The 21,436-nt window shown below is 38.7% G+C and overlaps 2 protein-coding genes across 4 annotated transcripts; both read right to left on the bottom strand.

Annotated features, from left to right (window-relative positions):
- Window positions 1-1,444: 1,444 nt before the first annotated feature.
- LOC109076642 (early growth response protein 1-A-like) lies at window positions 1,445-4,403 on the bottom strand. Its single transcript, XM_019092314.2, has 2 exons — window positions 3,957-4,403; window positions 1,445-3,772 (listed from the first exon to the last, which is right to left on the bottom strand). Exons 1-2 carry the CDS (start codon window positions 4,111-4,113, stop codon window positions 2,508-2,510), a joined length of 1,422 nt encoding a protein of 473 aa, XP_018947859.1. The 5' UTR covers window positions 4,114-4,403; the 3' UTR covers window positions 1,445-2,507.
- A 7,159-nt stretch (window positions 4,404-11,562) lies between these two features.
- Window positions 11,563-17,495, bottom strand: LOC109076645 (mannosyl-oligosaccharide glucosidase-like). Of its 3 annotated transcripts, none has more exons than XM_019092319.2 (5): window positions 17,348-17,495; window positions 16,584-16,985; window positions 16,267-16,490; window positions 14,378-14,571; window positions 11,563-14,069 (listed from the first exon to the last, which is right to left on the bottom strand). In XM_019092319.2, the coding sequence occupies exons 2-5, from the start codon at window positions 16,930-16,932 to the stop codon at window positions 12,305-12,307; spliced, it is 2,532 nt and encodes an 843-aa protein (XP_018947864.1). In that variant the 5' UTR covers window positions 16,933-16,985; window positions 17,348-17,495; the 3' UTR covers window positions 11,563-12,304. The 3 variants fall into 3 exon arrangements, with proteins under 3 accessions (XP_018947864.1, XP_018947865.1, XP_042573092.1); XM_019092320.2 differs by having other exon boundaries at window positions 17,357-17,492; XM_042717158.1 differs by lacking the exon at window positions 17,348-17,495 and adding an exon at window positions 17,257-17,331.
- Between the last annotated feature and the right edge of the window lie 3,941 nt (window positions 17,496-21,436).

The raw sequence follows: 21,436 nt of genomic DNA on the forward strand, positions 1-21,436 counted from the left end.
TTAGTACCCCAAAGAACCTTTCAGTGAACAGTTCTTAAAATAAACATTTTTTTTTTTTCTCAGTGTGAAGAATAAAGCATCAATGTCAATGAGGAGGGGTTTTTTTTATTTTATTTTTTTATATATTTCAAAAAGAGATATTTGCAGTTATGCCACTGAAGAACCATTTTTTTTCAGTTCTGGAAAGAAACGTTTTTTCTTAGTATGAAGAATATTTTAATTAAAAAAAACAATGAAAAACATCATGGAACCTTTCTATTACACAAAAGCATTTTTTGAAGTGAAAAATGTTCTTCACACTGAAAAAAAATAAAAAATAAAAATGAACTCTTCACTCAAAGGTTCATTGGGAACCAGAAGTGGTTCTCTTTTGGCATTGCTGTGAAAAAACCCAGATTTATTTTTAAGAGTTTAGTCTAAAGGACCTTTTGTGGAATAAAATGTCCCTGAATTTTAAAGGTACTTCATGGAACCATTGATGCCAATAAAGAACCTTTATTTTTAAGAGTGTAGGCTTCCATCTCTTCTCCTCCCTTTTGAAAATGTGAATATAATTCATAGAAAGCCACTATAGTACAAAAGCAGCACTTAAACACTTATCCATGACACACCCTGTTCCGAAGAGGACAGTGATGGCATCAGAGGAGATCTATGCCACAGTTTGATCAAATACATTACGGCATGATGTAACGCTTTATGGTCCATCACACACTGATCACTGACAGTAGCTAGAGTGTCATGAAGACAGCACAGGCTCTTACGCATCGGAGTGGGAGCCAGTGATGTACTGCCAGCGGGACGTGTCATGTGCACAGGGCAGACTACATGCTGAGGAGTCCCTATCGCTGCTGCTTAGCACTTGGCGACAGATTGCAAGATCTCAGAGCCAGTGTAGATGTATGCATGAGAAGGGCAGGACAGATGGGAGGAGTATATATACAAAATAACATTTATAGCAAATGTTGCTTCCCGTACCATTTGAATGACAATTCTCAGTGAAAAGCTTTCTCCTTAAACACCTCAAGAAATTATTTTATTCATAAATATTCGTCATAAAAATAGCAAACATCAATGTTCATCCATAGTATTGCGTATAAACGGTCTTGATATGTACAAAATCATTTCTGCAGTATAATTATTATAACTTAAGGCAAGTTCACATTTTCTACATTTTCCCCATTACCTCTATTGAATAATTCAGCTAGTACAATGCAAAAGCTTTTAGACTGAAAGGCATGTTGAAACTGTTCTAGTATCATGTGAAAGAACTATTGAAAACTGCAGCAACGTATGCTTTCTAATCACTCAACAGCAGTGTCAAACCCTGTGCTATTCTACATTTTTCTCAACACATCACAAAATATCGGAGCCATGTGAACTGGATAATTCATATTTCATGAATTAGGGTCACATGATCACACAATAACACACAATTGTGGTCTGGTAAAAAAAACAAAAAAAAAAAACAAGAGTACCTGTTATCAAATAGCAGATAACTAGGGCAGACAATGGTATTAAAACGGATGAATACATTCAAATTATGTACTGAAGAAATTCAAGACATCTTATGCATGCCCTGTGTTTTCCATAACACAAGGGACACATTGAAAATAAAGATACAAATAGTCTTTCAGTTCAAAATAAAATGTAAAAAGTAGCACTTGTTAGAAAAATACAAATGATCATTGGCATATAAATGTATTTATTTCTTCCCACTCGCTGTGTAAATTTGACAACAGTAGAACTGGATTGTTTAATTGTACAACACAATTACTAATCAATAGAGCATAGCAACAAAATGAAACAGATATAAAGGGGAAAATACATTGTAAAAACCTTGGCACAAATGAATCAATAATGCCACCATGTTGTAAAACGAGGTAAATCTGACTTGTGCTATGAAGCATCTATCAGTGATTATTAATATCACGTAAACATTTACATGCAATTTTAAAGAATTCTTAAACAGGTGACAGCGTTAGAATAGAAAAGACCAAAAGCACGAATTAAAACCATTTTTAAGTTCGAAAGTGGAGATAAGTGCAATACATTCCAGCTGTGCGTTTTACTGCCGCATTACAATGCAAGGTCGAGGTTGGAGCTGTTCCATAGTGAAAGTGCTGAACTGCAGTTCATGTGTTCTGCAAAACACGCTCCTCGATTAAGAAATATAATGGTCGAGGACAAATTATAAATAATACAAAAAAAAACACTCGATTTAAGTTTATGCGCTTGTTGCACACTCCCCAAGCTGCACGCAAGGTTCAATGTGGGAGGTCCAGTTTTAAATTTCGATCTATTCCCTATTTCGCGAAAAAGGGATATGTCACCTCAGTGGACCTTTACGCTCATGCGGGTCGCTTGAATCAGTTGCCACGACGTTCACTTGAGCTTTGAAGTTGTAATCTGTAGCCTAAGCAACTGTTTTAGTAAGCTTGAATCTTCCAAGACGGTAAGATTTGACATCACGCACAACGAGCGCTCATTACGCCTTCCACAATTGTCGCTTAAATGGCCTCGGGCAGAGTGAACGGCCACGCGTTGACTGCTTGTGGCTTCAACTCCATCTTTTCTTTCTGCTTGAGATGCACCCGACCGTGCCGTTTCCTTTCGTCACTCCTGGCAAAGCGTTTGCCGCACACGTCGCAGGAAAAGGGTTTCTCGCCGGTGTGAGTGCGGGTGTGCGTGGTAAGATGGTCGCTTCTGCTGAAGCTCCGCAAACAGATGCGGCACTGGAAAGGTTTGTGTCCCGTGTGGATACGGATGTGCCTGTTGAGCTCATCCGACCGCGAGAAGCGCCGGTCGCAGGTCTCCATCGGACACGTGAAGGGTTTCTCCTTGGCCGGTCCTGTAGAGGAAGCGGGGCTCTTTCTTACACGACTAGGCTTCTGAGCCCGTGTGTAAGTTTGACTGAAAGACTCCGGCAATAATGATGAATACAGTACCGAGTCTATTGTGGAAGTCGAGTAGGTTGTGTCGCAACTCGACTGGAGTTCAATATTTGGAAAAATGGTCGGTTTTAAAAGATTGGTGGGTGGGATATCCATAACTGGAGTGGAGTAGTTAAACATGGGAGCGCTGAAGCCCTGTGTGCAAGTATCTCCAAAACACTGCTCCTGTTTAAGGGTACTCTCCACTTTGAATTCAATCTCTGGGTTTGTGCAAATGGGAGAATAAGAGTCCAAAAGTTCTTTCACGTCCACCTGTTGTTGATCAGCTTGAAAACTATTCGACATGGAGAACGGCTCTGACTGGAAGCCTGCATCCAAGTACGATTTATTGAATGTCCCCCACTCGTAGCAGCTGCTCTCGAATTCATTTTTGATGACCACCGGGAACGTCGCGCTCTCAGACAGCGGCTCCGCGTCTTGCGCAGAGGAGGCAAAGTTTAAATGCGCCACAGCGGAGTCTTGGGCCTGCATGGCGGTCTGGGATTCCGGGTAGCTGTGGCCTGGCTGTCCCGGGGAATACAGCGGAGGGGTGGTGCAGGTGGAAGCCTGCGTCTGGACCCCCTCGTCGCCGAAGCTGCTACGGCTTGCGTTCATCGTTCCGTCTGCACACTGATGCGCATCCGACACAGGGGTAGTTGAGATGCCAACGATTTCGGTGATCATATTGAGCAGTGTTTCCGTGCTGCAAGGTGTTCCTTGAGATGTTTCCACATAGAAGCTGCCTGAGTAAGCTAGGGAGGTTGCGTAGCTTTCTTTAGGACCCTGACAAGAGTTATACTGATCTGTACTCGTGGGCTCCGTTTTGGGGGTAATAGGCGCCCCTGGGATAGAGAAAAAACAGGCATGCGTCAGTGCCTTAAGTGAAATGTGCAATCAGTTATATAACTACATAGTTTCGTGAGTGGCTGAAATGAACTTGCACTGTATAATTTTTCATGCAGCAGTACTGAAATCAGGTCTATAACAAAAAGCGCTAAGATTTTTAAAGATCTGTCAGAAACTCACCGTGTGCAAACTGGGCAGGTGCTGTCCTTCTAGAATCCATGAAAACATTCTGGCTGTCTTTGGAGCCGTGAGTTTCCATCCCTATCGCAGAACTGTTACAGTTTTCAAACTGGGAGTAAAAGGAATCTTGAGAGTTCAGATCCATGTTGTTAAGCATCTTTCCGTGAATGGCTTTCCAATGGCTGTCAGTCCGAGCAGGTTATTGATAAAGGGGTATTGCAAACACAAGAAAGAGCAAAAATCGATCCGACAGTTAAGTCCGTGAAGGCGTTCGTCCAAAAAAGAAATGTAAATACTTTGGAGTTCCCCCTTTTTGAGATCTGCGTCAAGGTAATATAGCTCTCCAGCTATCTGTAGATGTGCAGATCTGTTGATTCTCACACCAACGGCTTCCCTTCGCTCGGCTTTTATACACTCGTCTCACCGATCAGCCCTCCTCCCCATTCATTGTCTCCAGTGAGAGGATTCCCCGCTGCGTGTCATCTTCTTGACCATATATGGACAGAGGATATGACGGGCTTCCCCAAAAAAGGAGAGTTACGGTTATGACGCTTCAACAAGACTGTCGTTAAATGTACGGGAACGACGGACAGCAAGGCTTAAGCTATGAATGTTTCTTAGCTAATTAAAACTAAAGCACTATGCATTAGGTTGCATTTTCGTATAGACATCTGAACGCGCTTCTAACGAAAATGAACAGAAAGTACGTGTTAAAAAAAAATTTGAACTAGAGCACTATGCATTAGGTTGCATTTTCGTATAGACATCTGAACTATATATATATTTTTTTTTTTACAGAAAGTACGTGTTAAAAAAAAATCACCTCTAAAAATTCGACATCGAATTGCATTACTCACATGTTTGAGTTTGTTTGGACATGCAAATAAGTTATGTGGTACAAAGGCATTGCAGTACGCTACAAAAAGTAGCATAAAACGTGGAAAGCAACTCTCATTAATATCCGCTTCGTTTTTTTGTGCTAAAGTTATAATATTACCTTAACTTTTTCACCTCATTAAATTTCTAAAATTGCATTCCTAAAATTGACATTTTCCCAAAAATAAGCACCACTGCTTGTAGACTAGTTATACTTTGATACAGATAAAACACACTTCATAGAACATCATAAAACAGATAGAAAACTCATTATAATGTACAATATTAAGTAAAACGGCACTGGGACAAATGTGAATATTTTCCTCAAACATTTAGATTGTTGAGACGCTCTGCCATCCTGTCGCGCAGAGCTGGCGTTAAAAGTGCTCTGTTGTCCAGCACCATGGAGAGCGCCACTTGAAATAGCAGGCTACTCCATTCTACAATTATAGTTCACGGCCTGCAGTCTGTCTGTGTACGTTGCTATGTCAGTACGTTGCTATATCATTCTTGTTTTTGGCCTAACGTAACAGTCGAACTGAAAACGGTTTCCTTCTTCCTTTGCCTTTTTACACACACACGCACACACACACACACACACACACAAACCTCCTACGCAATTCATTCAAATACTTAAAGACCTCTCCATGATCATGTTTTCAATTTCTGAATGAAAAGTAATTTTCTATTTTTTTGTAGGTTAAAGTGCAAATGTTAGCCTAATTATTAATTAAAAATAATAAGCAGAGTCACTATTAAAAAAGGCTGTGTGAAGGTCACTACATTTTACAAGAGAAAATAACATGAGATTTTGAACTTTTTATGGAACATCTCTATAAGCTAAAATTTATATTTTAATTTTGGACATCTTTATTTGTCATTGACCCATGCACTGCTGTCAAATCTAGGCCAATTTCTAGGATTTTGCCTCTTCACCAAGAAATTACAGCAATATTGAACAATAATATTGAATTGTTATTGAACAATATTTAAAAACAGCTTTTCTAAGAAGGCATTTCACAAGAACAAAAAAGTAGCCTAGGTTTTAGTTTGATTTTATTTTAGTTAAATTAAAGAGCTTCTTAGCCAAATTTTCTAAAAATTACAACATTAGCACAAGGAAACTCCTACACTGGTGGCTACACTCTCTACAACTACAATTCCCTGTTGCAAAATCCAGTTTAATCTAGAAACTGTGCCTTGGAACATAGTAGCTCTCTGACCAGCCAGCATGCTCAAAAAACATCTTGAACTGTGGTTCAAGATGGTCTGCCAGCTAATGATCAGAGCTATCATGTTCCAAAACAAAGCCTCAAGCTTAAGCAGTATTTTATGGCATGGTTTGCAAAACCCCTGTTAAAGACCCACTGGGGACAATGATGTCCACTTGTCCTGTAATAGGTAGGAGGAAACTTTATGAGAAGTTCAGGTGGCTTCAAAATCACTTGAGAACTGTGGTTTACCCCATCCAACTGAGCAGTAATAGCTGTGACTGCCACTCTTGTGCAGTATTACTTTGCACAGGCCACTGGAGCACCAATGGAGGACAAAAAGAGACGAGGAAGAATATGTTGAGCAGTGGGCTGAAAAAAGTGAGGCACTCATTTAGCACATGCCTACTCAAGTACCCTTTGTTCACCAAATCTATTTATGTATTTTTTATTTTATTGTATGGCATATTTTTTTTTTTTTATGGGTTTGTTTTTTTATTGGTTGGCATGTTATTGGAATTTTTGGTATTTTTGGTTTATTTTGGAACAGCCCTGAGTAAATAGATTGGCCATGTAGGCCCATTTAGGCGAGGTTTCCATAAATACATATGCACAATGATAAAGAAAAGCCATATGTACGATGGAATTGGCTTTGGTGGTGCAGAAAATATTCCTCTTATTATGATGATACAAAATCGCACTTAACAACGAGTTTGACATTTTCTGGAGGTAACTGTTCGCATCACACTACTTTCCCCATTCGAGCCCCTAATATCCCCCCCCCCCCCCCCCCAAAAAGCCCCACCCCCGATCCCTCCCCCCCCCCCCCCACCCCCCCCCCAGTGGTCTCTCCTAGTTGACCTAAACCTATTAAAAAGCTCTCCTCTTAAAGAGTTCATAACACTGAGACGCTGTTGTGATAACTGCCGAGTAGCGCTCACCTCTCGCCTCTGCAAAATGCCACGGAGCTCAGTAATGGATTTATGTAATTCCTGCACTTACCAAGATTATTATACCAAAGAAATGCAATAAAGGTAAAAGTGTAATGAGACCATCGATCTATCAGTATTTTCTTAAAAGTTAGTTTGAAAGGAAACGTCGGATGATCTGAGCTTGCACTGCAATATCTCTACAGATATCTCAAGCCCATCCGGTTTTTGAATATAGTATCGAATGAAAAAAAAAAGTCTATAGATAATATTGGTTTGTCAGTATAAGCTCCTGCCAATGCAATGCATTTGAAAATAAAATGAATACTGTGTCTCTACCATGTCTTCACTCATTTTCTTTCATGCTCGTGATCCATCTGTTCATGCAGCATTTTGTAGAAAGCTCAACAACACCATTATCAAATGGCATAATCGTATCCACACATAATTTGACTAATTCCCAAGGCAATGATTGAGCTGAGGGAAGAAGCAGCACTGCAAAGAGAAAGTTGGAAAATAATGCAATATCTTACAGTACAAAAACAGAGCAATAAAAAGGAGCAACAAAAATTCATGTAAAATATTATGATAAAATAACTTAGTTACTATTGCAAAAAGCTTAGGTTCAAAGCTTATGGGCTTGGAATGCATGAAGACGTTCTGAAAAGAGAGGCTTTGGAGTACTTTCAAGAATGTCTGGTAGGTTTTCAAGAGGCAAAGGAATCAAACGCCCTCCACATCACATTTCTGCAGTATGTCCCATATTACAAACCCCCAACGGCACCGGATGAAGGCTCATCTTCCTCAAACCATAGCAACAATGAGAAACCGAAAAAAGGGATTGGGAGAGCTAACATCAGAGATTCCACGACCGGAAACACGACTCAATGCAAGCTTGCATCACACTACCAAATTATTTTGCTTTCTTTTCACTTTCTCTCACAATCCCATGCATGACTAAGCTCCAGTGCTTGAACCCCTTTTAGAAAGCACGGATCTTTTGAACCGGCGACTTATTGCTCTCCTCCGTCTACGGAGTGTGGGAGTGGGGTTAGGGAAGCCCGATTGCAGATCCGAAACCCCACTCAGCGAGCTGCAGGTTTCCCTCGCAGTTCCAGAAATACACCCTTGTGCTCGCCCACCCTTGTCCCCGGACATCCATCCTCGCCTTTCAGGCTGGGAGGGGCTGGAGCTTAGGCTTTCTTCCTGATCGTGACTGCAGAGGGTTCCAGCAGTTCCCCGCATGTTCTGACTGACACCCCCACATTCCCAGCAACCTCTTCTCTACTCTGAGCCACAGCTACAGAGCATACCAGCAGGCCAATCTGGCTCTCCTCCAGCTACCTGGAGTTATCTAATCACGATAAATGAGGATAAATTAGCTTAGCACCACGGCGACAGGGCTCCTTCTTGTTACGCAGCAGGGTGCTCCATCTTGTAGCACTCTTGCTTGTTATGGGGACAAGGCCCTTAACTTTTTCCTCAACTCCCCAGCTGCCACCTGAGCCATTTGGAGAAATCAACAAGCTCATTGTGCACTTGCTTGGCGGTCCCCTTCCAACTGTGTAATTCGAGCAGCTAGCACTGCGTATTCTGTCAGGAGGTAGACTTCACAACGACTGACCCTATCAAGGTGATTCAGTAAAAGCCTATAAAAGAATTCATCACCTTTTCTGAGGGACAACTACAGACTGAAAAGGAATGAGTCTATTCAAACAGATTGCACTGCTGCTATGAGGAAACCAAATAAGAATGTGGCGTCTCTCTCTCTCTTTCCTCTCTAACATAAGTAACTATGGTAACAGGCGCTCTGCATGGCACTGCTTCCACAAGCTCTCCAGAAATAAAACTGTTGGGCTAAGAGCGAGCAGGTAAAGACAAAAGATCCCGGGTGCCACTATTTATAGAGGCAGGCTTACATAATCTCCACACAGACCAGCGCTGGCCGAGGGAGGTTGGGTTTTGGGGTGAGTGGCACTGGGGCACTGGCCCTAGAATCGAGTGAGCAAGAGTGGTGTCTGGAGGTTACACTAAAGATTGTGAGCAAGCATAAAGGCTACAGGAGGGGGAGTAGTGAGAAAGAAATAGTTTGAACAGAGAGAGGAAATAAGACGGTGGATTGGATTTGATGGTTGCACTGCTAAAGGGTGAACGCTTGGCAAAGCTCAGCATATATGCGCTTGTTAATCAGCAACTAAAGCTCCCATGGGACACATATCAGCCTGTGGTGGTGGGAGATGTTCGCCACTGAACGTCACTGTATCAGCGATTACATCACCACTCGATTCACTGAGGTAACAAGTGCTTATGACAGATGGAAAGAACGCTGTCAGGGATAACAAACACAAAACTTTACCCACTGGCACTGTGAGCCACACTCCCTTCATTCCACACAAAATCAAGAGAACACAGTTGAGGGCCTGAGACAACAACGTCACAGTATGTTTGGCTAATGAAAGTTGAATGATTGAGGGAGAGTGTGGATGTAAACAGGTTTATTAAAAGGAATTGGACAAGTAGATACAGTAGCTTGTTTGAAAGACAGCACTGTCAGTCCTGGTGTCACAAAAAACATTTGTTTGACACAAGGAGCATGACTAAATGGCTCCCCCTAGCAGTCGTACACAGTCATTACACTCTCCAAACTATAATATTGATTCTTTAGAGCTTGACTGAACAAGGTGTGAATGAACAGCTTCATTGTTATCCATCAGTTGATATAATCAGCAAATGAAACTCTCACACTTCATAAAACAGGAAGCTTTGAGAATGTAATGCAATAATTGTCCCATTATGGGGCAAAAGAAAGTGTGACTCACGTAAATATGCCCCAACTACTCTTACCAATGGATGCAAACAGATGCTCTGGATCTCATCAATGCGCAAATGGAGGAACTCTGACTCATCTATTTATGCCCGTGCGTTAGATCTCACTAATGCTGTTTTGCCTATTATCCCATTGTAGCTACTGTGCATCTGAGGAGAGGGAGGGGGATTGCGCATTGAGTGTTTTAGTCACACCGAACAACCAAAAACTACAAAGGCTGGGAGATGCATTTCAAATGGCAATAGCTATGAGGGCACACATGCTATGATGCCCAAAGGGAATGAAAATATAGTGGAAGATGTGTGTTTATCTCCTCTCTCATCATCATTCGTCATGTTGCTCACATTGCCACGTTTTTTTTTATTGTGTGAACAGATGAAGTAAAAATTTAAATAAATAAAATTCTCAAATACAGCATGACTCATCAACAGGCTTAAGTCTCCAAAACACTGCTGACGCAACCAGGAGTGTGTAAACAGAGGGGTGTCAACACTTTTGAACTTTCCCTCCGATCATCATCAACAACACACTTAAACGATCACAATTACAAGCTTAGCTACCTTTTATTTTACAGGCCCCAAAAGTGTTGCTTCATTAAACTGTAAACCTACTTAATGTATAACAAATAAGAATACAATATGGATAAGACACTTTGGGTAAGCAGCAGTAAGTTAATACACTAATATATAATGTAAACTATGTTAAAACGTTACTTCCAGATTCTGAAGCTCAGATGAATGAAAGCAGAATGCCGTTGTATAGTGCAAATACTACCTCTAATTAATAACTGTTTGTAAGTCATGGCACATAATAAGTATGTATAAATTGTTTTTTTCTTGACCTACCAATATTTTAACAATCTTAAAATAAATCATTATTTAGAAACATATCTTTATATTTTCCAGAAATAGCAGGTTAAATTTGTGTTTTTAATTGTTAATTTTCTTAATAATAAAAAAGAAAAAAAAAGAAAAAGATAAAGTCATAGCTGCTAAAAAAAAATTTCAGAAGAGTTTGTAGTTTGGCATATTCTTGCTAATGCTTCAATGGCTATCACTGTTCATTTTTGACAATATAAACCATACATTTTTAGAATTTAAGCCATAAATGGATGTATAAGATTAATGAACGCAAAGTTTTCAGTGGCAACACAGAACAGGCTGGAAAAGGCAAGTGTTCTTTCGACTGGCCAGAAACGCTCTTACACTGGCAAAGAGTCAGTGGACCATCTTGTTGAACCCCGTTAAATATGGCCCGTTAAATAAAAATTTTGCTCTATGAACATTTAGTCAAATGATTTTACATATCTAACTAAAATTGTAAATAAATAAATAAATAAATAAATAAATAAAAATAAAAAGTACAATTAAACTGACAGTGTATTTTTTTTTTTTGTTGCTGTTTGTGTGGTGGTAGGGGTGTCAGAATTCATCAAACATATCTTAATTTGTGTTCCGAAGATGATCGGCGGTCTTACAGGTTTGGAACGGGTGAGTAATTAATGACAGAATTTTCATTTTTGGGTGAACTAACCCTTTAATAGAAAAAAAAAAAAATAACTGTCAATGCAATTCATCTTCCTGTGAAGCATGGCCAATTCAATTCAAATTCTAACACATGAATTACATGTAGAACAAAGAGAGCAAATCTCCAACCCTAGTTTATAATCAGAGTAAATTACATACCACTTAAAAAAAAAAAAAAATCCATCAATAGATATTATTTGAGTATAAAGTATAGGATTAAATTCAACTGAAGAATGATTTTATAAAAAGTTTTTAATTTATTCTGTTAAATGAAGCCAAACAGCAATGGACCAGAATAAGTGCACTGTCTCCTCCTGATTCACACAGATGATATTGTTTTGTCTGATTCAAACCTGAGGAAATAATCACATTAAACTGGATGTAAAACTGAAATATTTTATCAGGACTCATCGTTATTATTTAAATGAACAAATAAAAATCCACCAATTATATAAATTATGTAAAAACGAATTACACTTTGTTTTAACAAAAATATGGCACCAGTTGAGCATCTTAGGCCATGTCCACACGTACACAGGTATTTTTATAAATGGGGTTTTTTCTTCTTCCACTTTTAAAAAAATCTCCGTCCACATGAAACCGCAAACGCATGCTATGATGCACTGTCAAGAGCATGCCAAGCCAACAGGTGGCGATATAATCTCAACCGTAAAGCCATGTTGGCCAATCAGAAGCCTGAAAAAGTTTCCAGTAGGCAGAGATAACAGCACTGGCTCCGACATCACAAGCCAAAAATGCAGGTTTCGCTGTCTACATGATAACACTGCAACCGGACTTTTTGAAAATCTTCACCCTGGCAGGTGTTTTCAAAAAATTTTGGTTTCAGCGAGCTGGCACTGTGATTGTGTGTGGACGAACGGCCAAACCGCATAGAATAAGCTGCGGTTTTGAAAAAATAACCACATTCGTGTGAACAGGGCCTTAATTTAGAATTCTGATTCTGGCCTGCTACTGATTTTCAATACTCTTCAGCCATTATCAGTACTGTCAGAGCCGACCAGCCAGTAAAGGGGTGGCTACCTTGCCCCCTTCCAGTACTATCACTGTACTGTTCCCAGATGTATCCAGTGTCCATATACTGCTTGTAAACATTATTGATAAGGTTAGTCCTGAGCTCTTGATATAGGGTAGCTGCCTTCTCTTTGTATGGCCCTTCTATGCTGCCATAGTGATGCAGTGCTCTAACTGCCAGGTAGTTGATGTTGATCCAGATCGCTCCTCGCCAGTAGGGGGCATCGTGTTCCGTGTTCCTCTTCATGTAGAGGGGATCTGAGCGCGAAAGTGAGCGCAGGCCATAGGGTGTCCAAAGGCGGTCAGGGTCTTGAATATCCCGCAAAATATGCTCCATTTTTGGCGAGTCTGGTGTCAGAATTTGTAGCAAGAATGGAAAAAGGCTAACATAGCCTAATGCATTCACATACTGCAGCTTAGGGGCTTTACGAACAGAGCGAACCAATCGTGCGACTGGGAACTGGTGCCGTGGTTGTCCAGGAGGCACAAACACTTTCTCCTGCTGAAGTGAGACCGCCTGAGTGTGATTTCCATAATCACTGAAGGCGTGCAGATTCTCAGACCAATGCAGTTTGTTTAACAGATCATTATTGCTGAGAGCATGATGGGTGTTTTCGTACACCTGGTGGGGTTCCCCAAGTATTCGTGCCACATTTGCCATGATGCCAGAGGCCAGGGTCATCCAGCAATATAAGTCCACATGCCTCTCATCAGCAGATGGGTGGGAAGCCCGAGGGTAGTCATCCAGGCCAGAGGTCAAGGTCTTGGGATTTAGGAAAATGTTGGTGTCTTTGTCCCGGCCTCGCCAGCGGTAGGAGCTGGCAATTGGTCCAGCTTGTGTGGTGTTAAACCACTCAAACCAAATCTGCAGTCTTGGGTACAACCTTCTCAGGAAAGGAATCATGGTTTGAGAGGAGGACAACTCAGGTTGAGCATCCAGCTGTTCCAGTAACTCCTGTAGGGCCAGGAAGAGCGTGGGCGGGTTAGCGTTTTCGTTGTGCTGCACTATAAACTCGGATGGTACTTTGCTTCGAGCTTCATCATCCAAAATTTGTTCGCGTGGGATCCAGCCCTCTACATTGATAAGATCGAGCCAGTGCGCAATGACCTCCTGTGTTAACTGAGTGTCCCATTTGCTGATAAGAAGCTGATGAAATCCTTCATCCCAAAGAAAGCCCCTTGGAAAGAAAGAGCGAGATGGTACTGCTGTAAGCAGTGGACCCTCAGGGTAAAGCACAGGGTGCTCGTTGTAAGCTGACTGGACAACCGACTGTCCGAAAAAATATCCCATGCCACCAAGCATGTTGCTTAAAGCTGCCTTAGCAAATTCAATCTGTGAAGATGTGAACCCTTTAGCTTGGAGGCCAAATGAACTCTCAAACTTCTCATCAAATGCCACCTTACGCTTCTCCAGCTCGTCTGTAAGAACCGAGCCCACAAGCTGATTAGGTCGTTCCCGGAAGCTCCCGGATTCAAACAAAACTTCAATCTGGAAAGGGGTTTGTACAGTTACTTGATGCACCACAAAATCACTCTCCATCTTGGGATCTTTCTGTTGGTTCTGGTGGTTAGTGACTTTGTAAGAATCCACGGCAAAATATGGTCTTTTTTCACCTTTGGTAGGACTGAAAGTAAACTTGTGATTTAGGCTGTTCTTCACTATATCTGTTAGCTTATCAAGACCAGGGCTCTTAGTCTGCAAGTAATTATATCTGAAAAGAAAAACAGTAAAAATGAAGTAACTTGTTAAAATAATATGACAGAAAACCTTATTTTATCATAATTGTTTTTCCTCATCTGAGAATCAGTAAATAGATAAATAATAAATCAGTAAATTATATATATTATTAACAAATTAATAATAAAATACTATAATAAATATTGCTTTAATTTTTTGTTACTGTTATATTATTTATTCTGTTGCAGTAAACTACTGCTAAAAATCTACAATCCTCTCTATTCCTATTGTAACAATACTACTTACTACAAAAGCTTGTAGTGAACAAGAAATGTAAGATACCTGGCATATTTGCCACTAGCACCTTCCCCTGCAGAGGGCTTGCCAAACGTAATCTTGAAGTTGCCAAGCTCCTCAGATGTTCCAGTCACAGAGCTCAAGCGATTTTTTTCTTCTACATGGGCCTGCAAGGAACCTTGAACATCTGTAGCAGCGTAGAACATCAGCGAGATCACAGGAGCCGAGGAAGCAGTGCTCTGCCAATCAGAAACAAAGACAGACTTGATGTAATGAAGCAATTTCTATACTGAGACAAACTATGATTATAAACGCTTGTATGATTTTGTGTTTATCAGAAGTAACCACTTTATATCATATTAATGGTACTAGCAGAAAGCTGTGATGTTATGTGGATCTGATAAACTACATCTTCTACCATACTTTACAGTATCAGACCTTCAAAAAATCATGCAGATTGTATATTTTCTATTAAATCTCATTGAATAAATTTTGTATTGGATTGGCCTTAAATCTGTGACCCTCTTAAAGACCAAAACCTGTTCACATATCAACGTTGACACAATGTTTTACTTAATGAATTGTCATGACGTTGCAAGTCATTTCTGCTTAATGGATAAATATTTTATAGAGATTGTCCTAATAAGTAGCAATTTCTTGCAATGGAATATTCGACAGTAGAGATGTAATGATTAACCACGAGAAAAATCGATTCAAATATGTGATGGTTCAAATCAGTTGAGATGCTAAACAAATTACGATTCATTCAGGGCTAGGATTTTATATGAATGCATGCCTGAGGGGAACTTAATGTCTTTAGAAAAGTTTAGATGGTATTTTTTCTTTTCATCTTGCCTCTGTATAATGCATATTAAAGTTCATAAGTGGACCGCTGTTTCGTTTACAGCAGAAACCAAGGAAAGGCTTTAAGCGCCACCTGCTGGCAGGGAGTGAATCTGCGTTTTATTCAGCTTGTCTGCTGTTATATGCAGATATTTTTATGTATAGTTTCACAAAACTGAAGTCAAACCATTCTGTTTTTGCTTCAAAATTTCGAAATTATACATTCTAATTTAAATTAAAAACTGCTCATGTTGCATGTATGCAGCATCTTTGTTTGGATCATGATTAAAAAGCAGTGGTTGCCTCTAATTTTAAATAGAAAGAGCACAGACAAAGCCTTAATTTGTTTATATGAAGAGATTTATTTATTTATTTATTTATTTTTTGGTGGGGCTTGTTTTAAAATTTCAGTTTAGTTTTGTTATTTACATTTACATTCCATTTAAATTTAGAAGACGCTTTTATCCAAAGCGACTAACAGATGAGGACAATAGAAGCAATCAAAACCAACAAAAAAGCAATAATATGCAAGTGCTATATTAGTATATTTCAGTTTCACAAAGAAATGTACAGCATTTTGTCCAAGCAATAATAAAAGGACAAATTTAATTCATAATTTGTCTTAAATATCATTTTGTTAAAAAAAAAGTGAATTGAATCAAATCGTGAAATCAAAATCGTGAACCAAATCGAATCGTGAGTTGAGTGAATCGTTACAACTCTATTCGACAGTAATATATATATATATATATATATATATATATATATATATATATATATATATATATATATATATATATATAGCTCCATTACTCTTTTTATTTGTTAAAATAACATTTTTATTTGTTAAAATGCATTAACAAATGAATTTGTTAAAATGTTACATTTTTTAAAATTCACTGATATTTCCAGGTTTTCCAGGACTGTGACGACCCAGGCTATGTGCATTGAAAACAACTAATACCTTTGTGCTATTTTACTCCTATTATATTAGAATTTAAATATCCTCTTATTTGACAATATTAAAATAATAAATCAGTTAGAGATTTCTGTTAAACACATAAACTGTTAGAGCATTACTCTTTGCTTACATGTTGTTTCGCAGTAATCCTCCAAGTCCAGTCTCCACCATGATCTCCACCCATACGCTTCACAAACTCTGTGGTCAGGGTGAATTCACGGTCATGGACCTCCTGGACTCCAAAAGAGACTCCGTCATGCATTAGCCATCCGTAGCCCAGCAAATGGTCCCCTTGTTCGCAAGTGTGCCTAAGATTTCCATCCATTTCAGCAAACTGACGCATCCACATTAAGCCTAATCAAATCAATAGAAAAATGCAGGCTTGTAATAACCTCAAATCATCATATATAGAAATGGTGCATAAAGTGTGCATCGGAATCACCCCACCTGTCACAACAGATCTGGGACTTCTTGTTTTCATCCCGAAGTACACCTGGGGCCGATAGGTACCCCAATATCTTTCAGGAGACACAGCAGGACTTGAGCTATTAGCATCCAAGACCCGTGGAGAGGGGTGCAAGGTCACAACCCTCCTGGCCAAGGATGAGCGCATATAAAGGGCATAGAAGAACCAGATAAGACTGAAGATACACAAACCGATGGATATATTGATAAACACCTTCCCAATGTCAGTTTTCTTCTTCTTCTCCTTGCGTGGGGGAGCTGGTGTTTTTTCCTCCTTTCTTGGGCTAGGTACGCCATCCCCTGCTACAACCCTCTTCCTCCGCCTACCCATCTTTCTTTTGACCTGAGCTAGCTGGTCTGGGGACAACAGTCATTCAAATGCACCTGCAAATCACCACAAGTCAAGAGATTTTGAATACAGTTAGCACAGTGACTGCAGCATAAGAAGCTTCTTTATCCTATAATAATGCATTAACGGGAATATATGTCCCTAAAACAGGACTACAGTTTTACACTGTCTGTGTACAAGATGATGCAAATTGCATAGACAGCTGGCTAGCTGAACAAAAGAATGAGGAAATGAATGAACGAGCGAACGAAATAACGTTAACTGATAAATGAATGAATGAGATTCAGCTCGTCAGTGTCTATTTACCACCTCTGCAGTTAGCATTATTTCTGTGATAATAGTGAACGATGCAATGGGCAAATTAACTAAAACAAGGCAAGCGTAATTTACATTTTACCTTACGTACGTGTCAGTATTCTACTGAACTTAATCAGCAGCACGGACACTTCCGCTGAAGTTGACAACAATAGTAGATGCATCAGGGTTGCCAGGTTTTTACAACAAACCCCGCCCAATTGCTACTCAAAATTAGCCCAATCGCGTTTCGAGGGGGTCCCCCGGTAAAAGTCGCGTTCTGGGAGGTAAATACGCGTTTAATGGCGGGGTTCCCCCAGCAAAATTAGCATTTAAGGGGATATATATCACGTTCTTGTGGTCGCTTAAACCCACGGACATGAAAAACAACCCGCGGAAAGAGTGTTAAAGGAGCCTAATTCCGCGGGAAAACCGCGGACTTGGCAACAATGAGATGCAGATTCACTGTTATTCAAAATAAAAGTCCTCCAGCGGCATACTTTTGCTGCAGACACCTTCAATGAACATTTACTCATCACCCTTTAGTCATCACATTCGTGTCGTTTAAAACCTAAATGGCTTTCTTTCTTTTGTAGAAAAGTAAATAAGCTATTTGTTAAATGTCTTTTGATAAAGTGTTTTTGACCATACAGTGAAAGACTTTTACATCTTCTTTTGGGTTATACAGAAGTATGATACAGGCTAGATGTTTGGAATGACATGGTGAGAAAATTATGTTAGAAGTTTCATTTTGGGGGGTGAACTACACATTTAATTTTTCTATAGATTAACACTTATTGCGTTGATGTATTTTAAATTCGGTCAAATTTCTGACAATAATAGTAATTAAATCATTCATCATCCTTTTAGGATAATCTTAACTCTAAAACTATTACAAAATTACAAAATCTAAATGCGTCTTGTTTTTTGGTGAGCATTCAGCGTGATAAAAATGAAAGATATATCTTCGTGAAAGATATATCTAGGTGTTTACAGAGCTTTTTTTGATGATGACCCGAAAATAAGTTAAAAGGAACAGCTGAACATCAGTTCACAAATGGAAAAATATTGGAAACATTTTACAATAAGGTGTCATTTAAAGAGTTAACTAACATGAACACATAATGAACATTTATTACAGTGTTTATTAATCTTTGTTTACATCAGTTAATACAAATACAGTTTCTAATTGTTAGTTCATGTTAGTTTACAGTGCATAAACTAATGTTAACAAACACAACTTTTGATCTTAATACTGCATTTAACAATGCATTAGCTAAAATTAATAAATGCTGTAGAAGTAGGTTATTGTTTATTCTTGGTTCATGTTAACTAAAGTAGTTAACTAATGTTAACTAATGAAACCTTATTGCAAACTGTTTCCAGAATATTGTTCAAATTATTACTGCCTTTAGTTATTATTTTGGAATAAATATAAAGATGACTATAAACACTATAGGTGCTGGTCATATAATTAGAATATCATCAAGCAGTTGATTTATTTCATTAATTCCATTCAAAAAGTGAAACTTGTATATTATATTCATTCATTACACACAGACTGATATATTTCAAATGTTTATTTCTATTAATTTTGATGATTATAACTGACACCTAAGGAAAATCCCAAATTCAGTATCTCAGAAAATTAGAATATAACTTAAGACCAATACAAAGAAAGGATTTTTAGAAATCTTGGCCAACTAAAAAGTTAAAAAAAGAAAAGTATGAGCATGTACATCACTCAATACTTAGTTGGGGCTCCTTTTGCCTGAATTACTGCAGCAATGTGGCGTGACATGGAGTCAATCAGTCTGTGGCACTGCTCAGGTGTTATGAGAGCCCAGGTTGCGCTGATAGTGGCCTTCAGCTCTTCTGCATTGTTGGGTCTGGCATATCGCATCTTCCTCTTTCCAATACCCCATAGATTTTCTATGGGGTTAAGGTCAGGCGAGTTTGCTGGCCAATTAAGAACAGGGATACCATGGTCCTTAAACCAGGTACTGGAAGCTTTGGCACTGTGTGCAAGGTGCCAAGTCCTGTTGGAAAATGAAATCTGCATCTCCATAAAGTTGGTCAGCAGCAGGAAGCATAACGTGCTCTAAAACCTCCTAGTATATGGCTGTGTTGACCTTGGACCTCAGAAAACACAGTGGACCAACACCAGCAGATGACATGGCACCGCAAACCATCACTGACTGTTGAAACTTTACACTGGACCATTAAGAAATGTGGATTGTGTGCCTCTCCTCTCTTCCTCCAGACTCTGGGACCCTGATATCCAAAGGAAATGCAAAAGGTAATTTTTTTTCAGAGTACATAACTTTGGACTACTCAGCAGCAGTCTAGTCCTTTTTGAAGCGAGACGCTTCTGACACTGTCTGTTGTTCAAGAGTGGCTTGACACAAGGAATGCGACAGCGGAAACCCATGTCTTGCATACGTCTTTGTGTAGTGGTTCTTGAAGAACTGACTCCTGCAGTCCACTCTTTGTGAATCTCCCCCACATTTTTGAATGGGTGTTGTTTCACAATCCTCTCCAGGGTGCAGTTATCCCTATTGCTTGTACACTTTTTTTTACCGAATCTTTTCCTTCCCTTCGCCTCTCTATTAATGTGCTTGGACACAGAGCTCTGTGAACGGCCAGTCTCTTTTGCAATGACATTTTGTGTCTTGCCCTCCTTGTGCAAGGTGTCAATTGTCGTCTTTTGGACAACTGTCAATTCAGCATTCTTCTCCATGATTGTGTAGCCTACAGAACTAGACTGAGAGACCATTTAAAGGCTTTGCAGGTGTTTTGAGTTAATTAGCTGATTAGAGTGTGGCACCAGGTGTCTTCAATATTGAACCTTTTCACAATATTCTAATTTTCTGAGATACTGAATTTGGGATTTTCCTTAGTTGTCAGTTATAAACATCAAAATTAAAAGAAATAAACATTTGAAATATATCAGTCTGTGTGTAATGAATAAATATAATATACAAGTTTCACTTTTTGAATGGAATTAGTGAAATAAATTAACTTTTTGATGATATTCTAATTATATGACCAGCACCTGTATATATATAAACCCTTCAAAATGAGTATGCATACGGCTCTCTTCAAACGCGAAGCTGGCCAATGAGTCGACAAAATCCGCTTGTACTTTTTTAAAATAAAAGCTCTCATGCTACCAAGCAATTTTCACGTGCCCATAAACATTAGTTACATTTACTTTAGCACAGTATCACAACTGAGAGAACATAGCGGTTCATTTGGAACATATCGGATGTTAAATATTGGTACGGACTCAGAAGTTAATGAGGAATGGACTAACTAACTAAACAAATAAAGACACTACTGGCAAAACATTAGTTATGCACTGGCCAATGTGAGGTAAGTCTTTATTTCATTGCAGTTTATCTGTTTGTATAGATTTCAATTATAATACTTACTTTTTTCTCTCTAAATGATTTATGTTTTAAAATGATTTATTTATTTCTAATTATTTATTTCTGAAAAGGTAAAAACTTATTTCTTTTTTTTCTGGCTGTTGGCAGCATTTTCTGGTTTATGAATCCATCATTATTAATAATAAATAATTTATAAATAATTATGATAAATTAATAAATAATTATGAATAATTAACTGAAGTATGTAAAAAAAATGAACTGGCTTTATCAATGATCAGTTTTATGTTCTGGAAAATGGAAATGTATGCTATTTTTCATATTTATTTACATTTACTATTTAATAAAACTTATATGCATTTATGGTTGCTGGACTTTTTTTTTCTAACTTTCCTGTATCATTACCGCTATGTTTTTATTATTGCAAAGCAACCATTTTTTTTTATTTTATTTTAATCTAACCAAAGAAGCCTACTGACTGCAATGTTGTTGCACATCTGACATTAAACCTTGACTTGATCTGAGCTATGAAGTTAAGCATAACCTCAACAAATCAACAGTGGCTCAGAAGATATTCATTAGTTGTGGAACTTTCATTAGTTAAATACATATTGAATCAATTGTAAATGTATGCATTTATTTCCACCTAATTAAAAAAAAAATGTTTTTCTGGAATTCTGGGTAACATTGTTTACCATATAAACAGCTTTGATGTTCAAGACTAAGGCCAATAATGAGTAACCTTTATATTTACATTAAAAAGAGAAACACAAACTTCTGAATTGTTCTGTATTCTTTATTAA

This window comes from Cyprinus carpio, chromosome B1, assembly GCF_018340385.1.
Source record: "Cyprinus carpio isolate SPL01 chromosome B1, ASM1834038v1, whole genome shotgun sequence".
NCBI lineage: Eukaryota > Metazoa > Chordata > Actinopteri > Cypriniformes > Cyprinidae > Cyprinus > Cyprinus carpio.